General features: G+C 48.6%; 9 protein-coding genes across 9 annotated transcripts; 7 read left to right on the forward strand and 2 right to left on the reverse strand.

Moving 5' to 3' along the window:
• Window positions 1–808: 808 nt before the first annotated feature.
• Window positions 809–2731, forward strand: N7455_002312 (uncharacterized protein; the record flags this gene model as incomplete). The annotated part of the gene is made up of 1 exon (XM_040951349.2): window positions 809–2731. One exon carries the CDS (start codon window positions 809–811, stop codon window positions 2729–2731), a length of 1923 nt encoding a protein of 640 aa, XP_040817923.2.
• A 493-nt stretch (window positions 2732–3224) lies between these two features.
• On the forward strand, window positions 3225–4899 carry N7455_002313 (uncharacterized protein; the record flags this gene model as incomplete). Its single annotated transcript, XM_040951879.2, has 2 exons — window positions 3225–3858; window positions 3911–4899. The coding sequence occupies 2 exons, from the start codon at window positions 3225–3227 to the stop codon at window positions 4897–4899; spliced, it is 1623 nt and encodes a 540-aa protein (XP_040817546.2).
• Window positions 4900–7041: 2142 nt separating this feature from the next.
• Window positions 7042–8624, forward strand: N7455_002314 (phosphatidyl synthase). The gene is made up of 2 exons (XM_040951449.2): window positions 7042–7453; window positions 7557–8624. Exons 1-2 carry the CDS (start codon window positions 7119–7121, stop codon window positions 8500–8502), a joined length of 1281 nt encoding a protein of 426 aa, XP_040818114.1. The 5' UTR covers window positions 7042–7118; the 3' UTR covers window positions 8503–8624.
• A 343-nt stretch (window positions 8625–8967) lies between these two features.
• On the forward strand, window positions 8968–9800 carry N7455_002315 (putative alanine--tRNA ligase; the record flags this gene model as incomplete). The annotated part of the gene is made up of 2 exons (XM_065604253.1): window positions 8968–8970; window positions 9024–9800. The coding sequence occupies 2 exons, from the start codon at window positions 8968–8970 to the stop codon at window positions 9798–9800; spliced, it is 780 nt and encodes a 259-aa protein (XP_065462744.1).
• A 119-nt stretch (window positions 9801–9919) lies between these two features.
• On the reverse strand, window positions 9920–11366 carry N7455_002316 (lipase ROG1 family protein; the record flags this gene model as incomplete). The annotated part of the gene is made up of 2 exons (XM_040951041.2): window positions 9920–11231; window positions 11299–11366. 2 exons carry the CDS (start codon window positions 11364–11366, stop codon window positions 9920–9922), a joined length of 1380 nt encoding a protein of 459 aa, XP_040818671.2.
• A 701-nt stretch (window positions 11367–12067) lies between these two features.
• rex3 (putative RNA exonuclease Rex3) lies at window positions 12068–13993 on the forward strand (the record flags this gene model as incomplete). The annotated part of the gene is made up of 1 exon (XM_040951576.2): window positions 12068–13993. The coding sequence occupies one exon, from the start codon at window positions 12068–12070 to the stop codon at window positions 13991–13993; it is 1926 nt and encodes a 641-aa protein (XP_040817792.2).
• Window positions 13994–14285: 292 nt separating this feature from the next.
• N7455_002318 (60S ribosomal protein eL22) lies at window positions 14286–14935 on the reverse strand (the record flags this gene model as incomplete). The annotated part of the gene is made up of 3 exons (XM_040951682.1): window positions 14286–14412; window positions 14497–14729; window positions 14921–14935. 3 exons carry the CDS (start codon window positions 14933–14935, stop codon window positions 14286–14288), a joined length of 375 nt encoding a protein of 124 aa, XP_040817789.1.
• Window positions 14936–16174: 1239 nt separating this feature from the next.
• Window positions 16175–16778, forward strand: N7455_002319 (DIM1 family thioredoxin-like protein; the record flags this gene model as incomplete). Its single annotated transcript, XM_065604254.1, has 4 exons — window positions 16175–16289; window positions 16342–16389; window positions 16451–16693; window positions 16753–16778. 4 exons carry the CDS (start codon window positions 16175–16177, stop codon window positions 16776–16778), a joined length of 432 nt encoding a protein of 143 aa, XP_065462745.1.
• A 554-nt stretch (window positions 16779–17332) lies between these two features.
• On the forward strand, window positions 17333–18740 carry N7455_002320 (translin; the record flags this gene model as incomplete). Its single annotated transcript, XM_040951614.2, has 8 exons — window positions 17333–17398; window positions 17512–17548; window positions 17666–17719; window positions 17925–18058; window positions 18112–18217; window positions 18309–18394; window positions 18452–18601; window positions 18666–18740. The coding sequence occupies 8 exons, from the start codon at window positions 17333–17335 to the stop codon at window positions 18738–18740; spliced, it is 708 nt and encodes a 235-aa protein (XP_040818543.1).
• Window positions 18741–18908: the final 168 nt, after the last annotated feature.

Here is an 18908-nt window from a genome sequence, read left to right on the forward strand (position 1 = left end):
CGCTTATACGGCCTTGTTATGTTCTTTCTGGATATCTTTTTAGATATATAAGAGGGCGGTAAAAAAAAGCATGTTCTATATAAGAGACCTTTCTACATAAATCATCGTGGCGTCCACGGCTCCCCCGGAAGTAACACGCAACTAAAGCGAACCCAACCGCAACGATGTATATAGCACAGCGTTGAATTTCCCAAAATAATAAATCCCAGCAACTCCCCCACTAATATTGAGGAATCTGAAACCTAGCCCGGCGCTATCCATAACTTGTTCTGCAGCCTAAGCGCTTTCGATGGGCCGGCGCGTATCGGGAGCCGTTTACTAGGCCCATCCTGGCGGGGCGCTTTACCTCTACAGCGATTCGTCCTGAGATCTCCGGGGAGGATCTTATTACTATTTCAAATGCCATGGGGTTTCACTCTAGCGCCTATACATACACAGCCTCGAGTAATCTGTTTCAGAATGAGGTCGAAACGCAGCTACTTGGCCCCTACGGTCGATGGGCGTCATGGGCAATTTTGCCTCGCGCGTAGAACGATGTCGCCCACTGAGTTGGTGTTTAATTAGATTGGAGTCCCTCTTTTGGTTGTTTGTTTGGCATTTACTTCTTCTTTCTGGCCTTGTATGCTTGTTTTGCTACCTTCACGCCATTTGATACTCAATTCGCAGACACACCTACCAATTATGGTAACCACATGTACAAGTTTTCACGGGTAATCACTCCCATGCAGGAATCTACAAGGTTAGTTGATGGGAACAGTATACATGACAGATCGTCGCTCAGGGTAAATGTGTATAGGGCTACCGCAGCATGCTCCTCCTTCCTATTCACAGGATACTCATCGCGATCCTCCTCTTACTCGCACTCTGCTCTGCCGTCGAAGATACCTCTAGCGATGCATCAAACTCCATCCTGTATGACATGGTCCCGGACTGTGCCAAGGACTGCATTGATAGCTTCATCAAGTCCGAATACACACCCATGGAATGCACGTCACCGTCCAATATCAAGTGCCTTTGTCGCACGAAGACAACTAGTAGCTTGACACTGGGGGAAGCGGCTTTGAGCTGTGTTCTGTCTGTATGCTCACAGACAGTCATCGCAAAGTCAAAGGCTTATCACATATGCGACTCGGTATCTGAAGCTCTTCCGAAAACACACCAGACGATTACCGCGACGGTCTTTTCTGATATGAGTACGACGATGACGAGTGATGCAAAAGTTACTACAGCGACAACGTCAACCAGCTCAACTTCAACAACTGAACACACCCCGGAAGCCTCTGCGGCAACATCTACAGCGACATCGGCATTGACACCGACGTCAACTACTTCCAGTCAAACTTCTGAAATCACATTCTATGATGCTTCTTCATCTTCAGGGTCCCAAGCCGAGCCAACATCCTCCGCCGAACAAATTTCCAGTGACTCTTCTGAAGATACGAATAAGAAAGGTGATCATGGCATCACTCCAGCGGCGGTCATTGGAATGTCAGTAGCATCAGGTGTGGCAGGGTCTTTCATCATTGGTGTTGCTCTGTTTTTCTGCTGCAAGAGATGGCGACGAAAACACCGGGAACAGGCAGCGCCACACAGTTTCGAGATCGGAGGCGCCATGTCTGAGCCCTCTGACTTTTTGAAACCGATGCCACGGCTCCCAACCGATGGGTTGGGTCTAGGGTCTTCAAACAGCCCAACGAGTGACCGCGAGACAATGTTACAGCAGCCACGTACTTTCCATTCGATAACAAGCGTTCAACCACCATCACGATACTCACCGCAACCCGCCACAGTACATAACTTAGGCCAGAGCAAAGAACCGAAAGGGCAAGAACGAATAGGGTTCGCCATCAGCTCCGACTCGGACTGGGAAAATTCGCCCCGGACACAATCGTCACAGCACAGCGTAGCACGACTACTCCCAGATCCTACAGCTGGACTATACCCAAAGCCGCTGAAGTGGAGTCATCGGCCACCTAGTGGAGAGACTCTGTTTGAAGAAGACGAAAGTCAACAAGCGGCGGCAGCAGCGGCGGCAGCAGCAGGAATGATGCAAAATAACTCCCCAAGGCCAGGGATCCAGCCAAAACTCGCAGGACTGCCAGCCAATCCACGCGCATTCAAAAATGGATTCCAAGCAGCGAACTTTAAACGAAGATCAGGAGCCCCGAGTGCCTTGGCACCTCCATTCAATCCCAATCCAGCCTTCGGAACCTCGTCATCAGACAGCAGCGCTGCACCAAACGAAACATCCTACTCCCCCCCAAGCCCAAACCTCCTCCTCGCCGCCCCCGTCAACACTACCCAGACCCGAACCCAGACCCGAACCCAGAACCGGAGCCCATCACCAGGGCGACAGGCGCCTCAACCATACCTCACCCCATCGTCATCAATCCTCCCCCCAGGCTCGGAGATAGTATCCAGGCCGCGGATCGTACGCGGAAACGACATCAAACGTGTCCAGATCCGCAACAGTCCACGACCGCCCAGCGAAGTCATCGCGCCATACTGCCCAGATGACTTGTGGCTGGAGCGTGGACGCCCCATCCTGCCGCCGAAGTCCCGAGAACCGTCTGGGGAACTTCCGTATCCGTCAGATATGTTTCCGGGTGCTGTGCATTATCCTGATAGTCCGAAGAAGAAGCTCGGCCCTGTGTCGAATCGGGTTTCTCCGACTAGTCGGAATTTGACACCGTCGAGGAGAGGTGATGATTTAATTCTCCGTGTTGATTAGTAGATATTGTTTCCTTTGATGGGTGTGATCTGGGATTTATGCCATCATGAGAGTTTGCTTTTGTATATTACCATGTTCTTTCATACGGGTGGAGAGCTTTTGAATTTTTGAATTTGTTTGTATTGCAGGAGAACACATGTGCATCCAATTGTATAGAAATTCGACAACTTGAAGATCAATTTGGCTTCCTCGTATGAATACATAGATTCCTTCTTAAATTTCTTCAAGTTTAAATCACTTCAGCTCTCAAAAATCAGTTTTCAAAAAAAAAAAAAAAAAGAAAAAAACCCCGAATGAATGAATGAAACGCGAAAACGCGTCAAGCGTACAAGCCTGCAGCCCGGGCATTGGTGGGGCTTAGATAAGGAAGCTGGGGTCCCGCCAAAAAGAGTAGAAAACCCATCATCCGTGCACATCCTCCACATCCTTTTACATCATCTTCTGACATTGTGCGGACTTCATTATCACCAATCCTCCTGTTGGTCCATGCTCAATGGCCAGTCCAACGGAGCGGACGTTCGTCCAGAGATCCACATTACTGCCAATCTTTCCTCTGGAGCTCTGGGATATCATCATTGAATACCTACATGATGAAGAATCTGCCCAACATCTGAGCCGACTTGCTCAAACATGCCCGGCGCTTTATTCTAGAATTGACCCTCAGCTCTACAGCAAACCCGTACGTCTGTTCAATTCAGAAAGCGGCGCTCATCTTGCTCTCACGATAGAGAAGCGTCCAGAGTTAGCACCACTCATTCGTGAGATCCGACACAAACAGGATGCTGGGTCAGAATTCTGGTCTTACCGTCATCTCAAATTTTATGAGACGGCTGTGACTTTACCGAATCTAGAGAACTTGAGTTTGAGAAGAAATCCCAGGCCCTTTGATTCTGCACGGTGGGCCAGTGCACACGCCAGAGATGAAGCCATGTTGGAATGGGTGAAAAAGATTGGCTCTGGATCAGGAAGCGTCAAAGAGTACCGAGAGTTGGGATATGGGCCTTCAGGAGAATCGTCGTTCAGTCCTCCAGATAACGAGCTTAGTTATACGCGAGATGGCGCGGTCGAAACTTTGTTCTGGCACGCTTCTCTTCAACACCCGCCGGGGCTGCCTGCTCTACGTGTTTGTGAGTATTACAACCGACTCTCTCCGCTGAATCGAAAATCTAATGTTATCAGGTCACATCGGAAGCGACTATGATCACAACGAGAACAATCCTAAGATGGATGGCAGATGCTTACCAATTTTCAATGAAGCACTCTTCTGCCATCCAGGTTTAAGAAAGCTCTGTATCACTGGCGCTACTTTCCGAATGTCCCAGTCTGGCCTTGCGCCAACAATATCTAAATCGCCTCTGGAGGAACTAACCCTTTTAAACTGCATCATAAATCCGTTTGATCTCCAAACAGTTCTCGAACACCCAGCAGCCTTGAAGCGGTTCACCTTCAGAGGCCCTAGGTCACAGGAGATGTTAGACCCCGAGGAAGAAGCCCACTGTTATATTCAATCGGCGCTCGCACACGACAATTCCTTGGAATATATGGATTACGATCTATACTGGGGTAGTGACGAGGAGACAGACTTCGGTGAACTAGTCCGCCTCAAGCACCTCACAACAACCCTCGCCACACTTACAGGGAGGGAATGCATAGAACTGGACCCTGCGGATGATATTCTGCCGCCGAATCTCGAGAGTCTTACGATACGATATGATGAAGTGAAGGCCTGGCTTCCTTCGGCTATCTACGAGATTGTGAAAGATGAGAAACTCCCAAAGCTGCGTCGCTTTACTTGCGAGGTACCAGAAATAATGGAGCACCTCCCATCAATCAACCCAAACAAATTCCACCCACCCGCTACCGAGATATGTCAGGAGGGCAACACTTGGAAAGCCAAGTTTGCGGAGCTGAATGTGGAAATGTCCATGGTATCCGTTCCTTATCCTCTTGATCTACCCAAATATGACGTATGTTCTTGCGAATGTCTGCCCTTTTACCACCGCATGTTCTACCATCCAAGCAAACCATTGACCCTTCCTTGGGAGGAAAACGACTTCGGAGAGGAGGACGTGTTCTTTGATGACTGGGCCGATATTGACGATGAAATGGACCTTGATGGTCTTATGGATGACCTTGCAGAGGAGTCTGGATCTGACGTCTCTGCTTGATTGCATCTCTTATAATTTGATTGTGATATGTCTTACGAGAATATCCATCAAATTCCAGCATAGGTTCTTCCATGCGTGGGAATGAATTAAACAGGCCATAAGTCTAACGGACTGAATTAAATTATAATAAGTCTATCGTATCTTTTAGATGAGTTGCTTGTGATCCTTTGGGCGCACTTTCTTGGCTGAGGATCTATCCAGGCTGTAGCTCTGTAGAGATATCTCTCTCTTCCCTATCCTCTCAACACATTGTTAGACTGTCGTATTTTCTTTCTTCCATTTTTGATTCATATCCCGGGATTCTGCTGGGTTCATTTCATCCAGCACTGAAATATGCCATACGGGACCGAAGAACATGAAAAACCTGCATCGCTACCTGCTAGTAAGCATCTAGTGGCTACGAAAAAGATGTGATTGGTCCTACAGCTATTTCCATTGTGTTGATAACATCAAATAAAAATCCCCAAGAGGATAAGAACTATACAACGTAATACAAAAGCAGCCCAGTGGAGAAGCGGAGTCCTTCCCCAGATTCTGTCGATCGTGATCATCGTATGTCGGCAGATATGTACATCTCTGGGTCAAGATCTCCGCTTGTTTCTATTTTCAAGAGACCCCCAGGCCCTTTTTCAAGAACCTCGTTCCAACACCTAGGTAACAAAACACTTGTCAGAGATATACGTTTTCGATTTTGCTTGTGAAAACCACCCAACCTAGGCCCGGACTCATCTCAACGCAATGACACTCGCCTGTCTACGGTGATTGTGACCATTCCCCTCAATCTACGTGCACAGACTGTGCTCGGACCCAAGCCAAAGAGTTAACGGCTTGACTTCCTTTCCCGTCCATACGAATCACCCGGGTGCAAGATTCCCTACACGGAGCTATGGATAGCCGCGTATGGCGCCCCAGAATACGCCCAGTTCATCTTGGATCTCTTGGTCAAGGGCTGAATCCGTTATCGCCCAGAGAGATTCGCAAGCCTGCAGTACGCAGGATCTTGTGATTAGTTCACGGTATGCATGCATAGTGTCACTCTGGCCAAGTCTGGCAGGTATCCCGCATATTGTCATGGGTTCGTTAGACTTTGTTTAGAAGTATCAAAGTGTTCAAAGTGTTCATTGCGCTGAGCATTCAAAATATAACTCGGGCTTCTGCTCTTGGCATCTTGCTCCTATGCTTTGATGCGGATGAAATAAAGACAATTTCTGGGAGCACTTTATCCAAACTGTGATCGTTGGTTATGGCTTGCATTCCTTAACCCAACTGTTGCATGTTGGTCCGAGACTCCGAGGTACAGAGTAGTATCGGCCAGCATGTGCCCCTAGTCTATGCCTTATTCTTTTTTTTCCCCACTCAGAACTTCAGATTCGGATAACATGATCCTACTTCATATAGTATAGGGCATAGACTCCATGGATGGTTGTTAACTTAGCAGTTTTGATTTTCGTTCCTGAGAATGAGATCCAGATTTATGACGTCAATGCCCTGATGTGTCCAGATATGCCCTATGGATGCCTCTACTCCCTTGAAAGGTCAGACTCGAAATACGCGATACCTCCGAAGAGCGGAGATGCTTCTTGACTTGGGTATTCATGTTTAAAGCAAGCCAAAAGGCTTGAAGAGGTCTGATCTTGTTAAATCATGCCAAATCCTATCATCATCATTGGTTCTGGTTCTACTTTGTACTGCCGCAACCAGGCATTTCACCTTCTATCTCCGGGACTTCTTATCAAATCAGCGTCATCAACCCGACTCGTAGCACACTTAGACAGGTTTCATGCGCCAAGGATTTGCCGTTGTGGATCGACAATTTCAGATACAATTTCAGATTTGTTGTAATCCAGAAGACCCGCAGAAAATAATGACGAAGTCCAAGCCTGAACAGAAGGCCCCATATTTTTTTATTGGGGTAAAGAGGGTCAATGATGCAAAGTCCCCCTTTGGGTCTACTACGTTGATATATTAATGGCCATTGGTTTCCCCCCCACATGCTTCATCTGTTCTAGTAATTCATTCCAATTCAATTTACATTTATCTGCCTGTTTGATCCTGCAGTACATCAAGTACCGGCACATTCAGCGCCTACATATCGCAAGGACCAGATTGGCTTGTGTGACTCCCTTTAAGAGATTCAACGGAGAGATTCAAGAGTAATTATAAGGCAACGATCACCATCGTCATATTGTACCCGCCCGCCCCACACCCTTCATCTCACCATGGCCGCAAATACACTTGGAACTCAAAGAGTCCGACTCGACCTGGACACCGCTCGGACCGATCTCTATGGCCCCAACCTCGTCGTCCCTAAGCATTTCATGACTTCTACTTCTAACCATATCTTCAACTCTAAATCCAATATGACCAGACCAGAAGTCTCATCTGAGTATTCACCACTTAGCACGCCTATGCTACACCCCCCCAAGGTTACTAGCGATGATTTTGCACTAGCCTTCGACATTGATGGTGTTCTCATCAAGGGCGGCGAGTCTATCCCTGAAGCCGTTGATGCTATGAAGTATATCAACGGTGAGAACCCTTACGGAGTCAAAGTGTAAGTTATTACCCTTGATATTCTTTTATGTTACCCCCTCACCCCTGGGGTGAGGGGTAACGATTGACGATAGGAGAATTTACATCTAACGGCAATATCCTAGTCCTTATATTTTCTTGACCAACGGCGGCGGAAAGACAGAGAAAGAGCGATGCCTCGATCTCAGCAACCAACTCGACCTGGAAGTCGACCCTGGCCAGTTCATCTGTGGCCACACGCCCATGCGCGAAATGGCAGAGCGATACCACACCGTCCTGGTGGTTGGTGGCGAGGGAGAGAAATGCCGAGACGTGGCCGAAGGATACGGATTCAAGGATGTTATCACACCCGGAGATATCATCAAGACAAGACACGATACTACGCCGTTCCGAACGTTGACGGATGAAGAGCACGAAAATTCCCGACTGCTCGATCTAGACAATGTCCGCATCGAAGCAATCTTCGTCTTTGCAGATAGTCGCGACTGGGCCGGCGATCAGCAAATCATTTTGGACTGCCTCATGACCAAAGACGGCTGGTTGAATACCCGGTCGGAGACCTTTACCGAAGGTCCACCGGTCTACTTCTCGCACACCGATGTGGTTTGGTCAACATCGCATGAACATTCACGTCTTGGAATGGGAGCGCTGCGCGCTTCCCTCGAGGCCGTTTACACGGCTATCACAGGTAAAGACCTCAACACTATCGCCTTCGGTAAGCCGCAGCTCGGAACCTATGCATTTGCCACCCGGCTCTTGCAAAAGTGGCGAAAAGACTCGTGCGGCATCGACAAGTCTCCGTCTACCGTGTACTTCATCGGCGATACTCCGGAGTCCGACATCCGTGGTACCAATGAATTCAACAAGACCACGGAAAATGATTGGTTCTCGATTTTGGTTAAGACTGGCGTCTACCAGGATGGTGCTGTCCCCCGTTATCCACCCAGGAAGATATGCGATAATGTTTTTGATGCCGTCAAATTTGCCATCGAGCGCGAGCACCGAAAGACTTCCAACGGCACAATTCATTCCGAACTCGACTATGAAACCAGCGAAGAAGTTTCCAAATAAGCAGATCTCGATATGATGTGATCTTCGCTCATGGCTGCGTTTCCTGGATAACTGGTTTCGCGTCCTCAATCTAGTCCATTCCTACGTTTTATTCACAGCCTGTTTTTGATATGATTCCCAGTTCCCTTGAACTTCTGCATATTGTCACGATTCATGGCACAGGTCTTTTACACATACAATTCTATCATGGGTTAGATATCTTACATAGTACCACTGAGACCCTTAAATGGATACCAGAATGATCAATGACCAAAAAAAAATGTTCCAAATTAATGAGATAAAATATTATGTAGTACCAGTATCCACGACAAGAATATGATATTAGAAACCTGAATATTGAGGCATTCCGCCCTTTGGTTGACATGACCCACCATACGGGAAAGTCCTCTCATACCAACAGAACTTCTCCCCCTGAATAATATCTGCAAGAAGACCCTGGGCGTAAAGGCAGCACCTGTAACAACAATGGTACTAACTCTCCGACTTTAACCCGATATGCCACCACTAACGCGCCAACCCAGGTCCCAAGAACAGAGGCAGTGTACCTCGATGATGCCACACTGCGGACATTGACCACGGAGGTTCTATCCTCCCAGTCAATACTTTCACTTCCCGAAGAAGAAAAAACATTAGCCAAAAATGTGCCCGCGGAAGATAGCGCAATCACCATGCGCCAGACTATCTTTTACGCACAAGGCGGCGGACAGCCCAGCGACACCGGCGCAATTGGACCAGTAGGCCAAGATCCCACATTTGAAGTCTCGCTGGTACGCAAGACGCCCGATGGACGGTTTCTTCATTTTGGAAAATTCCTAGCCGCCACCTCTTCCTTCGTCGCGGGCCAACCTGTCGTGCAGAAGGTCGATGACTCAAAACGCAATTATCATTCCCGGCTCCATACAGCTGGTCACATCGTTGGACTGGCCATGCAGCTTCTGATGCCGGATAAGAAGAAGGTCAAGGCGAATCACTTCCCGAGGGAGGCTTCTATGGAGTATGAGGGGTTGCTGTATAATGAGCACAAGCCGGTTATCCAGGAGAAGGTGGATGAGCTTGTACGGCTGGATCTGCCCGTTCTCATTTCCTGGCTGGAGGGTGTTGCGCAGGTTGGGGATGAGGAGGGTGCTGAAGAGGGTCGTACCCGGATTGCGAGTATAGGTGGACTCGATCACAATCCCTGTGGTGGTACTCATGTTGCGAGGACGAGCTTGGTTGGGTCTGTTGTTATCCGCAAGATCAGTCGGCAAAAGGGAATTAGTCGGGTGGCTTATGATGTTTCTCCGGGGATTGAGGGATAGCTTGGAATCTCGTCTTTATGGGTCATATAAAATAATTTTCGGGAGTCAGTTGGTGGGATATTGAGACTATAAATACATGCTCTAACGCTCAAGAAAGGCTTTATGTTTAATCAAGACCATCATAATGCGAACTCATTGTCCAACCAATGCTTCATCACAATCTTGCCCTCTCGGAACCCGTCCTTCTCAACCCGGACGATGATAACTGCGTGGCTGTGGTGGTGCTTCTGTATGTGGACAGGATATTTACGAATTCCCACGGCGTCGAGGGAATCGATTATGCCAAATTGTTCACGAGTCAATGCAAGCGTAGGGTAATGTGTCGAACCCTCCGTCGTTGATAAACGTCTAGCTGATGCAGGCCCACCGTCGGCATCCTTTTGCGCAGACTTCGAGAGAGAGGATCTAGTGGACTTCTCGGGCGCCACGTCAGACACTTCAGTATCGCTGTTGGATAGATAAGCTGGTTTTTGTATAGCAGTGACGTTATCAAAGGCCTGCTCAACAACATGCTGAACGTCTTGGATCAAAACCGGTACTCTGTATCTTCCGAAGCGCTCGCCGTTTTCGCCAACCTCATGCATACGGATGCGCTTTGAGCTGCGACACGTTTGGATGCCGGCATTTATCAAGAAGAGTGCAGAAGCCAGAGGCGCGAGGACAATGATCAGGAGTGACAGAGGTACCCAAAGGGTTACCGATTTTAATTTCTTCCAAAACCGCCGTGCTGCAGTTTCAGGTCCTCTTTGCACTGGAGGAAGCACATGAAGGTCGGGATCGATAATGACATCTTCATAACCCTGGACGTAGTTGATATTCACGTCTTCCAGATCCTGGAATGGGTCCACTTTAGAAAGGCCAGATGTATAGAAGAGAACTGAGCGGTCATTGACAATATTCGCGTAAACACTTCGCTGCTGGAACTTTTTCAGTCCAGTTATGAAGATGCTCTCCGGATCAGCTAAAACACCGAGAAGCGGCCGCCCAGTATCTCGGAAGGAATCGATTAGCCACATTTGGCGGCCAGATGCCGAGATTGTCCTCGGACCTAGAACATTGAAGATCTTATCCTTGTACCCTTTCAATGGGGCTCTCACACCAACATGTGGCGTGGCAAAGGTCGTGAAGTTCATGGGTTCCAGCTTATCCAGCCAACCCCGTGCATTAAGCAAGCCAATCGCGTAACGCGCGATCAGGCCACCAAGCGAGTATCCAATCAGACTAATTTTTGTGATCTTTTGTCCCTTCTCGGCTAGCGATTCAAGTGTCTCCTCGACCTCGTGCACTACTCGTTCTCCGCACAACTCAATTCCGTCGTAGGTATAGTTGCCGCTATTCGCTTTCGGGCAGAGGATGTAGAGGCCGTCGCTGCCATATCTATCTCTCAGAGCGGATGCGACATAATCTAGGTGCGAAGGGTTTCCCCAAAGTCTATTGGAAAGATCTGTCGCATTAGCGGACTCGTCGATACGTCACTGAGAAGGGAAAAGCAGCGTACCCATGAACCAAAACACAGAGGTGCTCGGCTTTGGAGGTATCTGGCATTGTTTCGCTTGTTGATTCCATCTTTGAGAATAGAACTGATTACAGGGGAACGGAAGAAAAGGAGCTTCTTTAACAATTCGGATGTCTGTTCACCCGAAGGCCGCGCATCTACGTCAGCCTGGAGCTATCGGCGATAAGGGATCTCGACCGGGGGAGTTCTCGAATACAACCTAGACCTGTATGTAGATATGTATTTATTGTAGAAGATTATCTAGATTGTAGTTATAATTATAATCAAGATGGTCTCTCTCGCATCAAGCAAAACTACAAAATCAACAGGAAATAAAGCAACAGCAGATGAACAGATGGATGCCACAGGTCGATGCCTGCGATATCAGGCATTATATGTTTGTCTTCTTTGCATCCTTGACTTATCACTTCGCCGAACAGCTCCAATGTTGTCCTCTAGTGATGCCAATCTGATCTCTTAATCCCTTTAAATCTGCTTTCTACCTTAAGCTCCAGTTGCTTTGTTTGGTATAAGGCAGTTTTGCTCGTTCTGAATAGTCTTCGCCACAAGCAAGTGCTAAATGATGCGATAGTGTTACCTGCAATATTCGTTTCGGTCTATTCAGTGCACAGAACCAACACAACAGGGTCGATGGGCGGCAATAACTACATTACATATTCGTTATGTACTTCTTAAAATTGTGATCCGCCTTGACTAGCTCTTGCATTCGACACCTAGATATTTACATCTTAACCTGTCATCATCAGTCATCATGTTCACGTCGCTTGGGCTTTTTGGGGCAATTCCATGCCCGCAAGGCAACGGTTGCACTCTTTTGAATTGCATATTCTCTCATGATAATAAGCCGGCCCCGGCTGAGGCTCGGAATTCGAGGATCACATCGTCAGGTGACGATGGCCCTCCTTCCAAGCGGGCCAAGGTGGAAAACACACAGTTGCTGGGGTCTCCTATTCCATCTCACAGCCTGAAAGAATCATCGCTCGAAATGGGACGGCACTCATCGGAATCAGTCATTCCCAAGCGAAGTCAAAATACACAAAGCACCTCTAGCGCTCAAGAAACCTCCCAGCCTACCTCAAGCCATGGCCCACCAAAGCCTTCGGGGAACGAGCCTGCGAAGCGCACTAACACCACATCGGCTGGATCTTCATCCCAACTTCCTCCTCGCAAAGCTCCAAAGGAAACTTTGAATCCTCGCATGCTTCCTCATGCACCGGCAACTCATGGCAGTCGGACTACCATTCTCCAGAAGCTGCACTCCGCCATGACTGCTCTCAATGAAAAGTTACGAAAGGACAAGAATGGCTCCAACAGATGTTTTGTCCTAACTCCCGACGAACTCATCACAATGGCTCTGGACGAGGAAGAGAAATTCGCGAGGGACAGTCCAAGCATTTACGGCAATGTTATCAGACTTCGAATCGTGAGAGTTACAAAAATGGGCACTGACGAATGGGCTAAGGAGGTGATGTCCCATCTGAACGCGCGATATTATAAGATTAATCCTGTTCAAAAGCCGCGGACGATTCCCAGGCCTATCAACACAGGGCTCACCCCCGCAGAAGAAATCGCAGTTGTATCCCAGCTAGTCACACCTGTCACTGGCCTCGAAGAACACGGATATGTCACAAAGCAGCCCACAGATGCGGATGTAGAAACCGCCAAGAGGGGGGTTGATGAGTCCAAAGGCTGGGAGAAGTGTGATAGATGCGGTCAACGATTCCAGGTATTTCCAGGTCGTCGCGAGGACGGTACCCTGGCCAGCGGTGGCCACTGTGACTATCATCCAGGACGGCCCGTTTACCCTCAGCGCAAGAAAACAGACCATGTCACCGGTCCCTCCCAGCCATACTTTCCCTGCTGCAGCGAAGCACTGGGAACGTCTACCGGCTGCACCAAAGCCAATACACATGTGTTCAAGGTCTCGGAGACCAAGCGACTTGCATCCACCCTCCAATTCAAGACAACCCCATCCCAGCCAGGAAAAGGACCCCTGGAGCCGGTCTCTATTGATTGCGAGATGGGCTACACGACATTAGGTCTCGAGCTGATTCGTCTCACTGCAGTCAGCTGGCCTAAAGGCTGTGACCTCCTCGATGTGCTGGTCCGGCCTATGGGCGAGGTATTAGATCTCAACACACGCTTTTCCGGTGTCACGCCACAACACTATGCTTCTGCGAGCCCATATGGCACTCCAGTGCCCAGCATAAATGCACCGTCAGCGGACGAGAAAAAGACAACCAATCCACCCTTGCAACTTGTTCAGTCACCCGCGGAGGCGCGCGACTTACTGCTGAAGCTCCTCCAGCCTGAGACACCTCTTATCGGCCATGCAATCGACAACGACCTCAACGCTTGTCGTATCATCCACCCTACGATTATTGACACCGTTCTGTTGTACCCCCACCCCAAGGGTCTCCCCATTCGTATAAGTCTCAAGGCTCTTGTTCAAAGGCATCTTGGCCGCGACATCCAGGTCGGGGACAATGGGCACGACTCAAAGGAAGATTCAATTGCTACGGGTGATCTTGTTAGAGTGAAGGTGGGCGAGAAATGGAAGGAGCTGAAGAAGAAGGGACAAAAAATTGAGGATGGCAGGTTGGTCTGTCCTGCTGGCGAAGTATCAACAATCACATCTTCATGGACTACGGTCCAGAAGAGAAAGTCCAACAGTTGATCGTGGATATGTATCCCCAATACCATTCATTTCGTGTTATTTTTTTCCTGCTTTTTGTATGAGATACCCATGCATGTACACTTAACTGAGGACAATCTACATTATTATTACGCATCATCGGAAGAAAATGAGGGTATAAACTTTTTTAGTTTTATTCGTGGCCTCATAGACCAATCTTATCCCCCCATGGCTCTCGCTCTCAATCCATACAGACATCCCAAGCGCGACACACACAGACTAGAACCGATCGATCATCGGGGCAAAGAAACAAGCTATGTCAGGAGCGACACGCTTATTCCTCATCCTCCTCAGCCTCGTCGTTGACGACGTTGTAGAAGCGGAGCTCGTAGACACCCTTGGAGGTGGAGACGACGCGGAGCCAGTCACGGAGCTGCTGCTTCTTGAGGTACTTCTTGGTGCTGAGTTGCAGAAAACACAATGGTCAGCAAAACTGCGCTCTAAACATATCGGGATATCAACCCGGGGAATAGATAAAAACTCACAGGTACTTCAGGTAGCGGCCGGAGAAGGGGATGTGGGCAACAACCTCGATCTTGCCATCGCCGGACTGGGAGATGACAACGTTTTCACCGAGGTTACCGACACGGCCCTCGACCTTGATGCGGTCGTGGAGGAACTTCTCGAAGGCGGAGACATCGAAGATCTTGTCGCTAGCGGGCTGCGAAGCGTTGATGACGAACTTCTGGGTAACCTTCTGGGCCTTGCGACCACGAGCCTATACCACATGGAATCAAATTAGCCTACTGCTCCATAATGTCGAGCCCCGGTGGTAGTCTCGCAGATTCATCTTCGACGACACGGGAGACTCGATAGATTTTTCAATACCGAGTTTCACAGTCGTGTCGAGGACGAGCCAGCAGAGACTCCGGTGGGGGGAACAGCAAAGCGATTTGGACTTCAACGTACAGCAGCGGGAGCCATTGTTAATGGATTGGGGGGGGGGATGGATTTTGGAGAGTTGGGAAAGGTCGCAAAGAGGTGAATATCCTGCGCCGGCGAGAGAGTGGTCAAGACAACTTCCTAAATTTCACGGTGGAGCCGATTTGGTTATCAAAAATTCACGGGCCAGAGGTGTGTTGCGCTAGTCTCAATTGGGATATAGGGTAGGGCAAAGTTTGATGAGTCAGTTGCATGATGAGTCAGCAGGTCGCTTAGCCCCTGGAGCCCGCAGGTGGGTGAAATGGCCAAGATAGGTAACTCCGGTGTTATGCATTATATCCGATTGGCTCGCTTAATTACGCTAGCGAAGGGGGACCCACCACCCTCTGGGTATAAATATAAGCCTCTGCCCCCGAACTTCCTCTTCTTTTTTTTCTTCTTCAGCTCTCTTTGCCTATTGGCTTAGATCAAGTGTAGTATCTGTTCTTTTCAGTTTAATCTCTGAAAGTTTCCGTCCAGGAAACACTTTGATTATTCCTATTTTTGGTACCCGCGACTTGGCCCCTGTGCTTGCGCATGCCTCGTCGCACAGTGTCATTGGGCTTACACTACCCCCGATCGACGCGAACTCCTTTTTCATCAACTGTTCGGCTTGTCCGCGCGCTTGGAGAAGATGTGTGGGGTTAAATGAATCCTGGATCGCCGTAGGACCTTGCACTTCGGTCGTGGCACCCAGGTGCTCCCATTGTAGATCCACGTAGCTAAACAGTCTTGCCCAACTGTCCTGTGTCCCATCGTAGGATCGCATCCTGAGTACTTGGTCGAATCCCAAGTTGAGACACTTGGATGAGACGCTATCCACAACTATCTCAATGTTTCCAACATGACAGACTGGAAAATAGACCAAGCAGTTTAGAAACAGCGTTATCACTACGGATCTCCTAGCTTGTATGTATGTCGTAGATCGTAAATTATGACCAAGATAACCCCGGGAGGCGCTTGGATGAATGAGGCCATCCACAACTTGAGACTGGAGTGACACCGTGATATTTCTAACATCATACACTGAGAAATAGACCAAGCTGGTTCCAAGGTTAGACAACACTCTACCACCATAGAGTAAAACAATTATACAACATTGTCATCGCCGTTCAAAATAGCCAAAGTGGTCACGTGATGTAACGGCTTCGATCGCGGGGGGCTAATCGATAAGCCTCCCTCCCATTTTTATTTTTCCCATTCCGCATACTCCAGTCTGTCGAGAGAAAACCAACCGTCATAATGGGTTCGATCGTCATCCCTCACTTGCAAACAGCTTGGCATGTGGACCAGGCCATCCTCTCTGAAGAAGAACGCCTGGTGGTGATCCGATTCGGGCGAGACCACGATCCCGACTGTTAGTGCCACTCTCATCCATTGCCAGCTCCCAGACTAACCCATTCTCTCAGGTATCCGCCAAGATGAGCTCCTCTACAAGATCGCTGAGCGGGTAAAGAGTGAGTGACCAATATACCCCCAAAGTAGACCGAACAGCAGCTAACAGGCGTGCCCCCCAAGACTTCGCCGTCATCTATGTATGCGACCTTGACCGGGTCCCAGACTTCAATCAGATGTACGAGCTTTATGACCCGATGACGATCATGTTCTTCTACCGTAACAAGCATATGATGTGCGATTTCGGCACGGGAAACAACAACAAGTTGAACTGGGTGCTGGAGGACAAGCAGGAGTTGATCGACATCATCGAGACGATTTACAAGGGCGCCAAGAAGGGCCGTGGTCTGGTGGTCAGCCCCAAAGGTACATCCGATCTACGTCTTGTAATAGATATACCATTCGCTAACAGCCAGCTTTTGTAGATTACTCGACCCGGTACCGATACTAAACATTGCCTCCCTCGCCGCGTGATCACGCTGGCACCGACCAGTGTGTTTACCGCTTCCTTACGACCTTTACGACGATCACTAGACTTGATCTGGCAACAATAAAACCTGCAAATATGGTCATGGTTCTGGCGTTTTTTGTTTCCGCGGAGGAGTCGCTTTTGCAATCGTTTTGATTGGGGGGTGAGCAGAATTCACATACAGGCCTCGGATTTTGAGGTCTAAATTTCTTGATAAGCAGCCAATAATCGTTAAAAGCTTTATCAATCGTCCCGTGAATAGTAGCTGTAGGCGAGCATCGTAAATCATATGTAGAGTGCCTCCCATGACCTTCATACGAAGGAAATCTCACCTTGAGGAAGTAAAATATCTTTCAGGAAGCGATATAAAACTCATCATATAATTTTCAATTGAAACAAAGAATTGTGGCGTGTTGCGCAAGCTATCCTATTTTTTTTAAAGGTGAATTTTGACGCAACGCACTTCCAAACCACACCTCGCAGATCTGCCTTCAATTCTTTCAAATACCTATCTACAACCACAACCAAGCAACAAAATGATTGACCAACGCATTTTTGAGAATCTCCAGACGAAGATCGACGAGGAGAGCACCGTCCGGGATGTAAGTCAGACCACCGCGTCCGGAGCTTGGTGAATTCTTCGCGCGCCAAGCCTACACCGGCATCAAGACCCTTGAGCCAGGAACCCCGCCAGATAGCTGATTATTTTGGATAGGAGCTACATGAAATTGTCCACACACTCGCCAGAAGAGGTATGCTCTGCAATTCATGACTTCGACCAGGACTTCTGAGATGCCTACCCTGCCGGGGACGACACTCCTAGGTTGACGTCGCAGGTCGAACATGAAAACTGATGTTGAATGATACAGGACGTTCCACACAGGCTATCCTGTCGCGAGCTCATTCCACGCCCGCTGATCAGTGTAAGTATCTATTATCTATATTGGATGCTCTGATGAGAGGGTTGGGGTATAATCCCATTCGACTTTGAACTCACTCCTTGATCACTCCTATTTTCCCTCTCTTTTCTTTGCCATATAACGTTTAAATTCCAATACTTTTCCCCCAGTCAACATTTCACATCATTCGTCTATTCTTGATGAATCATCTCGCTGACTTCTTCAACAGTGAAGCCCGTGCTCGACGATGTCACCAAAGAAATCCTTGCCCAGAAGGAAGAGGTTGCTCGCCTAAAGGCCGTGGCAGACCAGCATCCCTTCTACAAGTATAATGGGCTCTGGACCCGTGAGCTGCAAAACCTGGTTTGTTTTCTGGAATGCAATGCCCGAAGACTTCTGCTGATCCAATCTACTAGGTCGCCTCTATTGAGCTTTGCGCATGGCTGGGGGGACTGCAAGAGCACAAGGGACCCAACTCAACATCCTTCATGACCATTGAGGATGTGGGCAAGTTCCTGGATAGTACGTTTCGCTTATCTCCATCTATGATGAGCACCATGGGTGCTGTAGGCATACATTGATATGCAATACTAACTGGCGTTTCTTTCATTAGTTCCTGTCAACCTAAAGGAGCAGGACGCCTTCCACCTGACGATTGAGGAGTACCTACTTGCGGTGATTGCCATGGTTGAGGAACTGGTTCGTTTCCCGAGATCTCGAGGCTTTTATGTCTAGCCGCAGCTAATTTGTTCGCAGGCTCGCTTGGCTGTCAACTCAGTCACCCTGGGTGATTACACCCGTCCCATGCAGATTGGCAACTTCGTCAAGGAAGTGTTCGCTGGGTTCCAGCTCTTGAACTTGAAGAATGACATCCTGCGCAAGCGCAGCGACGGCATCAAGTACAGTGTATGTTGTGATCATTGCAATATCTATTTCGCAGTTTTAATTTTCTAATTTGATGGCACTACAGGTCAAGAAGGTTGAAGATGTGGTCTACGACCTGTCGCTACGGAATCTGGTTCCCAAGGCTGGTTCCTCTGCCTGAATTGTGGCATCAGGGACTCTCAGGCACACCGCGTCGGGCCTCATATTAGGGGGAAACGGATACGGATCCAAAGAAACGACCTCGCGACTTTTACAAAATTGATATCAATGAGTTTTGAGACTGGGATATGAATTACTATTACCGCTCGGTATAATTCCCATCGTAGAC

This window comes from Penicillium solitum, assembly GCF_028829755.1.
Source record: "Penicillium solitum strain IBT 25940 chromosome Unknown utg000001l_segment0_segment0, whole genome shotgun sequence".
NCBI classification, from domain to species: domain Eukaryota; kingdom Fungi; phylum Ascomycota; class Eurotiomycetes; order Eurotiales; family Aspergillaceae; genus Penicillium; species Penicillium solitum.

Excerpts from the sequence above, each read along its gene's own strand:
- N7455_002314 (XM_040951449.2), top strand. The coding sequence starts at position 7,119 with ATGGCCGCAAATACACTTGGAACTCAAAGAGTCCGACTCGACCTGGAC. Across the intron at positions 7,454-7,556 it reads AACCCTTACGGAGTCAAAGT|TCCTTATATTTTCTTGACCA; the intron begins GTAAGTTATTAC and ends GCAATATCCTAG.